Below are 8805 nucleotides of genomic sequence, written 5' to 3' on the forward strand. Positions count from 1 at the left end.
TGACGGTGGGAGACTCCCTCTCTAAAATCATCTAAAATGTTCTGTGAGGAGTCTCCATATTTCCAGTTTTTGTTGGGGTTCTATTCGCCGTTATCTTTCCAACAAAATTGGTTTCATGTTAATCGGAGTTCGGGAGCAATAGTTATTAAAGAAAAGGTAAAAGAGAAAAAGAAAAAGAAAAGAAAAAAAGGGGGAGGCGGCCGGTTGCCGCCCGGCCTGCCGGACCGCATGCCGGCCCACCCGGTCGATCGGGCGGCCACCGGCCCACGCGCCGGGCAGCCCAGCTCCACCTCTGGTCCGACCGGACCGTAACCGCCGCCGCCCCATCCGGCCCGCGCCCGCGCGGCCCCGGCTCAGCGCCGCCGTGCTCTTGGGCCGCCGCCGGCCACGCGGCCTGGCTGCCCCGCGCGGCCTGTGGCCTTTCCGCCGCCCAGCGTGGCGCGCGCCTCGCCAGCTGCTGGTCCGGCTGGGCTGGACTGGAACCGGCCTGGCCGGCCACAGCTCCGGTCAACCGGCTGGGCACATTTTCTGGCCCGTTTTTCTGCCTTTTTTCTTGTCTTTTTCCCCCCAACGGTTTTATTTGCTCCTAGCTATAAATAGACCTTTCTTCCACCTTGAGTAGTTAGTTCTTCCTATTCTCTCACCTCCATTGTTGCTATTTGAAGAACTTGCTCTCCCCCTTGATTCCTCCAACCACTCTTGCTCATATTTGAGGATTTGAGAGAGGAGATCTAGATCTACACTTCCACCGATCCATTTCTTCTCTAAGTGAGGGAATCTCTTGGGATCTAGATCTTGGAGTCTTTGGTTGACTTTTCCCCTTGTTCTTCCTCTCCAATCTCATCCTAGCATTCGTTGCTTTGGTGGGATTTGAGTGTGAAGGACTTGAACACCTCCGGTGTTCTTGCTTTGCATCATTGCATAGTGTTGAGCTCTCCACCACGATTTGTTCGAGTGAGAGACCGTGAGCTTGTTACTCTTGGAGGGTGACCTCCTAGTTGGCTTGGTGATTGGTGCTCCGGTGATCTCTTCAAGAAGATTGTGAAGAGGCCCGGGCTTCTCCTTCGTGGAGCTTGTGAAGTGGTTGTGGAGCTTGCCATCTCCGGAGCGGAGGAAAAGCTAACCATAAGGAAAGGGCCATTATCCTTCGTGGGTGTGGTTCGGAGAATAGGGTGAGCCTTCGTGGCACGGGGAATCCTTCGTGGGACCTCCACTCCTCCAAACGTGACGTACCTTGTTGCAAAGCAAGGGAACACGGGAATACATCCTCGTCTCCGCGTGCCTCGGTTATTTCTATACCCGAGCTCTCTTTCCTTGTGATAGCCATCGTGCTTGAAGTACATATATCTTGCTATCACTTGTGCTACATATATCTTGTGCCTATCTTGCTTAGCTCTAGTTGCTATTGTTACAATTAGTTGAGCTTAGCATATTTAGGGTTTGTGCTTATAAACTAAACGATAGTTTAATTCCGCATTCTTACAAGACAAATCCGCGAGAGTTTGTAATTGCCTATTCACCCCCCCCTCTAGGCGACATCTCGATCTTTCAGGCTCCCATGAAGGACGTTATCTCTACCAGCAAGGTAGATCATCCCTCTTCTCTTTTGTTTACACATGTATTTTAGTTTTATTTATAGATGACACTCCTCCCAACCTTTTGCTTTCACAAGCCATGGCTAACCGAATCCTCGGGTGCCTTCCAACATTTCACATACCATGGAGGAGTGTCTATTGCAAAATTAAGTTGCTTACTGATAAATCAGGGAAAAACATGTGAAGAGAATTATTAATGAAAGTTAATTAATTGGGCCTGGGCACCCCGTTGCTAGCTCTTTTTGCAAAATTATTGGATAAGCGGATGTATATGCCACTAGTCCATTGGTGAAAGTCTGTCCAACAAGATTGAAAGATAAAACACCACATACTTCCTCATGAGCTATAAAACATTAACACAAATAAGGAGTAATAAAGTTTTGAATTGTTTAAAGATAGCACATGAAGTATTTACTTGGAATGGCAGAAAATACCACATAATAGGTAGTTATGGTGGACACAAATGGCATAGGTTTTGGCTCAAGGTTTTGGATGCACGAGAAGCATTCCCTCTCAGTACAAGGCTTTGGCTAGCAAGGTTGTTTGAATCAAACACAAGTATAAACCGGTACAACAAAACTTACATAAGAACATATTGCAAGCATTATAAGACTCTACACTGTCTTCCTTGTTGCTCAAACACTTTTACCAGAAAATATCTAGACCTTAGAGAGACCAATCATGCAAACCAAATTTCAACAAGCTCTACGGTAGTTCTTCACTAATAGGTTTAAACTACATGATGCAAGAGCTTAAACATGATCTACTTGAGAGCTCAAAACAATTGTCAAGTATCAAATTATTCAAGACAATATACCAATTACCACATGAAGCATTTTCTGTTTCCAACCAAATAACAATCAATGCTGAGGCTTTCAGCTTTCGCCATGAATATTAAAGTAAAACGAAGAACACAAGTGTTCAAATGAAAAAGCGGAGCGTGTCTCTCTCCCACACAAGCATGCTAGGATCCGATTTATTCAGAGAATTAAAATAACAAAACGAAAATAAAAGCACACAGACGCTTCAAGTAAAGCACATAAGATGTGACGGAATTAAAATATAGTTTCACTAGAGGTGACCTGATAAGTTGTTGATGAAGAAGGGGATGCCTTGGGCATCCCCAAGCTTAGACGCTTGAGTCTTCTTGAAATATGCATGGATGAACCACGGGGGCATCCCCAAGCTTAGGCTTTTAACTCTTCTTGATCATGTAATATCATCCTTCTATCTTGATCCTTGAAAACTTCCTTCACATCAAACTCGAAGTAATCTTATTAGCGGGTTAGTGCATAATAAAAAATTCACATGTTCTGCATGGACACAATCATTACCGACACTTCTGGACATTACCCATAGCTACTGAAATTTAATGGAGCAAAGAAATCCACTCAAACACAGTAAAAGAGGCAATGCGAAATAAAAGGCAGAATCTGTCAAAAATAGAACAGTCGTAAAGACGAATTTTTTCGAGGCACTTAACATGCTCAGATGGAAAAGCTCCAGTTTAACGAAAGTTGCGTACATATCTGAGGATTACTCATGAATTTTTTCAGGATTTTACGATTTTTCTACAGAGAGAAAACTCAAATTCGCGACAGCTAAAAAATCTGTTTCTGCGCAGAAATCCAAATCTAGTATCAACTTTCTATCAAAGACTTTACTTGGCACAACAATGCAAGAAAATAAAGATACAAAGGTATTGCTACAGTAGTAACAAGCACCTTGACTCAAATATAAAACAAAAATTGCAGAAATAAAACAATGGGTTGTCTCCCAAGACCGCTTTTCTTTAAAGCCTTTTAGCTAGGCATGATAATTTTCATGATGCTCTTATAAAGATGAGAGTTGAAAAGAGAGCATCAAGAAGCATATATAAAACATGTTTAAATCTAACACTCTTCCTATGCATAGGAGCCTTGTAATAAAACAAGTCAATGAAGAACAAAGTGAGTAGCATAGGAAGACAAAACAAGTGTAACTTCAAAAATTATAGTGTTCAAAGAATTCATGCTAAAAACATTGCTACAACTATTTTGCAAACAAAGTTCCATGGGTTTTTTAATTCTCTCTTCAAACACATCATGTCCTAATTCAATATAAATTTCATAAAGATCTCTAATTTTTTTGTTGTTTTCCATTAAGCCTAACTAGTGAAAATAAAAACAAGAGACAAAAAGATAAAATTGCAGAATCTAAAGGAGATACCTTCGAGCACTCACACACCGGAAACAGTGCTAGAAAATAGCTTAGTAGGCAGAGGATGTGAGTACCTTTTACCTTACCTCCCCGGCAACGGCGCCAGAAAATAGCTTCATGTCTACGCACGCTTCTATTCCAGTAGACAGTGTTGGGCCTCCAAGAGCAGAGGTTCGTAGAACAGCAGCAAGTTTCCCTTAAGTGAATCACCCAAGGTTTATCGAACTCAGGGAGGTAGAGGTCAAAGATATCCCTCTCAAACAACCCTGCAATTAAGATACAAGAAGTCTCTTGTGTCCCCAACACACCTAATACACTTGTCAGATGTATAGGTGCACTAGTTCGGCGAAGAGATAGTGAAATACAAGTAATATGGATGATTATAAGTAGCAATTGCAATCTGAAATAAAAATGGCAGCAAGCGAACATGTAGCAGAACTTGTTGGAAACGGTGTTTCAATGCTTAGAAACAAGGCCTAGGGATCATACTTTCACTAGTGGACACTCTCAACAATGATCACATAATTGAATAAATAAATGCTACTCTCAAACACTCTCTTGTTGGATAACAAACACCATTCATTATGTAGGGCTGCAAAAGCACACCTCAAGCCGGAGTAAACAAGCTCCACAACGTCATAAAGGAATCACACACGATGCGCACACTGTCACCATCACACCGTGGAGAGTGACTCCGGAGTTCATATTAAAGTAACCTCTAGAGTGCATAATAGACAAGAGTAACATCTACATATTCAACTAGATTACAAAGCTCATGATCACATAAAGATCACACCATGGAAGAGAGAGATGAACCACATAGCTACCGGTAGAGCCCTCAGCCTCAGGGGAGAACTACTCCCTCCTCATCATGGGAGACAGCAACAGCGATGAAGATGGCAATGGAGTCGATGGAGATGACTCCGGGGGCAATTCCCCGTCCCGGTGGCGTGCCGGAACAGAGATTCCGTCCCCCGAAACTTGTCGTCGATGGCGGCGGCGCTACGGAACCCTTGGTGGAATATGACTGGATGATTTAGGGTTTTCGCATCTGGGGCAATATATAGGCGAAGGGGCAGCGTCGGTGGAGTCCCGAGGGCCCCACCCCATAGGGCGGCGCCGCCCCCCTCCTGGCCGCGCCAGTGGATGGGGAGGAGGCCATGGGTCTCCTCTGGCCTAGCCCTTCTGGCTCCGTGGGTCTTCTGGCGAAATAGAATTTCTGTAATTTTTCTGGATTTTTTCGAGCACTTTGGTTTTTGGGCCTTTTCTGCAATAAACATACGTAATAAACAGAAACTGGCACTGTGGCATCTTGTTAATAGGTTAGTCCAATAAATGCCATAATATGATATAAAGTGCATATAAAACATGTAGCTATTGGCATAAAACTAGCATGGAACATAAGAAATTATAGATACGTTGGAGACGTATGAACCATCTTCTTCCACTGCTTCTAGGTGCTCCGATGGTCGGAGCCGGTGTTTCGGTGGTGGAAGAACATGGAGATCTCCATAAATATGGCTGATTCGGCGGGATCTGGTGGTCAAGACCGGAGCTGCAAGCTTTTCTCCCTGATCCGTCATGGTGGCGCGATTGGGGAGGGGGCGCGGCTCTTGGTCAGCTGCCCACTGGATCTGCATCAGGGGAGCGGCGTAGCTTCTCACCGGAGGTTCCCTACGGCGGCACTGTCGCCGTTCTACATGGCCGAAAGGCGGGCCCTCCAACCTCAAGTGATGGCGTACGACCGTCACTTCCAGGTCTTCAACTGGAGGTTCCCTACGGCGCCACTGTCGCCGTTCTACATGGCCGAAAGGCGGCCCCTCCAACCTCGAGCGATGGCGTACGACCGTCACTTCCAGGTCTCAATCAACCTCCAGCGGAGGTTTTCTGGTTGCGCCATAGTTGGCTCCCACCTCCATGCCCCAAGTGGTCTTGTCCCCGACGGCATGCAGGTTGACTACGGCGAGCCCTGCTGTGGTGGAGAAGGAGCTGGACTGGATTGCTTTTCTTGTTACTTTCTTAGGGTCCTTTGTGCAAATTGTAATGGTCAGTTTGTAATTTTCATTTTTTACTTCGACCCTTTCTGTAATTTGTACCTCCACCGCTTTGACTGCAATGAAGCTCTAGGTCCTTCGGGGTCTCCCATGTTCAAAAAAAAAAAGATACATATTCCAGTGTCAAGTCAATGTCCACGTTACAACATCCATTGTGCGGATATTAGAAATACTCTCTTTGATTGTGGAAAGGCAAAGGAAGTGTGGATGAAACTAGGGATTTTTGACAGATGACATATCAGGAAGTACAGTATTGGAGAAACTGATCATTCGAAACAATACGGAGGAAATGATAAAGGAGACAATCCTCATGTTTGCTTTGTACATATGGCGGACACGAAAACAATTTGTTCATGATGAAAAAGTCCCATCGGCAATCCACGCGGCATTGTCAATTCAAATCATTGTTACTAATAATACAAGAGCTGAGTAAACCGAGAGAAGGTTTTGTGTTGACAAATGTAGATGCTAGTTATGATTCTCGGAGACTCACTCTGATGTAATTGGAGCGGTGATCAGAGAGATGATGCAGGGAGATTCATTGTTGCATGTAACAACCCAATTCACTATGAGATTGGAACAAGCAAACACGACAGAGGCAAGAGCTATCAGCAGGGGTATTGCACTGCCCAACGAGATCGGATGTGATCGTATAATCATTCAATCGGATTGTTTGCAGGTTGTTGAAGCTTTGCAATCGAGTTTTTTTTCATCTACGGCAGCTGCTGCAATTTTCGATTACATTTATGTTCAGCGTTCTATTTTCACTAGTTGTGGGTTTAGCTTCTGCAATAGGGAAGCAAGCACTGTTGCTTGCTGATCGCTTGTCGAGAGAGATGGATACACACCATAATGTTCGGGCTGATGACCTCCCGAGTTTTATTGTTGCTTTGTTAATCAACAATGTATCTTTTTTTTTTGATTAATAAAGCTACGGAGCAAAGTCATGCTGTTTTTCTCAACAACAACAAAAAGTTCACCCACGCCTTGTGACTTGTGTACGGTAACATAGTCCGGCGGCAAATAGTGTACGCAACGGCCGGCGGCACTGAGCTCTGCTTCCTCGCAGCTTCCGACTCTCCACAACGTGTACGAAGTCCCTATAGCACGATTCGCGTCACGCTCAACCGCTCTTTCTCACGCTGGGAGCACGCACGGCTCCACCTACACACTTGTTAAACAGGGGCTGGCTGGCTGCGCAAGCTTGGACCCTTCTGTAGTTCTGTTTCTGTCCATGTCAACTTCAACCAGAATTTCCAGCTCGTACACAGCAGCAGCTGCAAGGAAGCTTCCTGGCGGGAAAGAAGAAGCAGCCTGCGATGTCGACGCACGCTCGCACGCGACGAGATCGATCGGGAGAAAAGGAGATTCAGCCCTGTGAATTGGACTGGATCACCCAGATCATGTACTGCTCCAAGTTTGAACTGTCATTCATCCTTGTTTTTTTGACAAGACTTTACAGAGACACAGTCATTGTGTGACCACCACGCTGCTTGAAAATGAAGCGAAAGATCGTGCTCCGATCGAATCGGAAGCAATGCACAGCACACTGTTGAGATGAGATGATGGTATTGCCAAACTTATTTATGATCAATTGGCAAAACCACTTCTGCTTCTTCGTTCCATTAATAAAACTTGAGAGAATTAGTGCGGTTAATGTGTTGCACAATCCATCGATCCGCCCCAGTTCGATTGATCCCGGCAGAAGGAAAAAACCAAACACAACAACAAACACACTCCCATCTTCTGCCGAGCCGCGAAACGGGAAAGATCGGCCATCAGTTTTTAGCATAGGCCGTCCTCGAGGAAGGTGACGAACTGGAACAGGTTCATCCCGCTCCCGCTCCCGCGGCTGGCGGCCGCGATCATGGCCTCGCAGGACGCGGTGTCCTCCCGGAACCCGAGCCTCGCCAGCGCGCCCTGCAGGTCGGCCGCGCCGATGAGCCCGTCCTTGTCGCCGTCGAACACGGCGAAGGCGCGCCGCACCTCCGCGAAGCTCGGCTCCTCGGCGTCGAAGAGCCGGGTCACCTCGGCGCGGCCCATGCTGGCCTTGAGACCCTCGCCGGTGCCGCTCACACCCAGCCCTATCCGGGCCATGATCGCCTCCACCTCCTCCTTCATCACCTCCTCGTCCTCGTCCTCCTCGTCGGCACCGACCACCACGTTATCAGCGCAGCACGGTGCTGACGACGACGACGCGTACGTGCACTTGGCGCAGCCGGCGTGAGAGGGGACGACGGCGAGGGACCTGGCGAAGGACTGCAGGAAGGAGGCGTAGCTGTGGAAGAAGGCGGAAGCAGCGGTGGCAAGGAAGCTGATCAGGTAGGGGATGACCAGCAGCGGCTCCCGGAAGGAGAGCACGCGGCGGAGGAGTGGTCGTGGCGCCGTCGGCTCTGCCATCGCGCTAGAGTTTAGAGCAAGAATGCCGCGCGCGTGTACAAGCTGAGGATCGGCAGATGAAGTTGCTGCTGAATGTGTGTGGAGATATGGTGGGGAATGGCGTGGGTTTATATGACGACCTGAGGCTGGAATATCGGGGAGTAAACAAGTCCGGTCGCCAGGAAGCTCCCTTTGCGTTTGCATGGCGGAGGAAGTTGCCTCCGTGCTTCGCCACCGTGACAGGCTGACAGGGATGGTTCGACAGGAAAAATATGAACGGGACTTGAAGAATACCAAGAAAGCAACGGGCATGAGAGGAAGAATTGGGAGGAAATTAGCAGGAATAGGTCGAGGATCGGGTGGTAGCTGTGGTTTGGTGCCGGATCAATTCGATCGTGTGGAGTGGATGGATCGGTTGGGATTTGATGACGGGCTTGACATTTTGGGTGCATCGCATCGCATCGGACGGCTAGATGAGCGCGAAGCTTCGAGGAAACTGGAGTGTGCCGAGCTAGCTAGCTCGCCGGCAATAGTAAAGTAACCAACTGGCCGGACTACGTGCATCCCAGTCCGTCACC

The 8805-nt window shown here is 47.2% G+C and overlaps 1 protein-coding gene across 1 annotated transcript; it reads right to left on the reverse strand.

The window, feature by feature from the left end:
• Positions 1-7254: 7254 nt before the first annotated feature.
• On the reverse strand, positions 7255-8446 carry LOC127332023 (uncharacterized). The gene has a single exon (XM_051358275.1). It carries the CDS (start codon positions 8429-8431, stop codon positions 7634-7636), a length of 798 nt encoding a protein of 265 aa, XP_051214235.1. The 5' UTR covers positions 8432-8446; the 3' UTR covers positions 7255-7633.
• Between the last annotated feature and the right edge of the window lie 359 nt (positions 8447-8805).

Source organism: Lolium perenne, chromosome 2 (genome assembly GCF_019359855.2).
Source record: "Lolium perenne isolate Kyuss_39 chromosome 2, Kyuss_2.0, whole genome shotgun sequence".
NCBI lineage: Eukaryota > Viridiplantae > Streptophyta > Magnoliopsida > Poales > Poaceae > Lolium > Lolium perenne.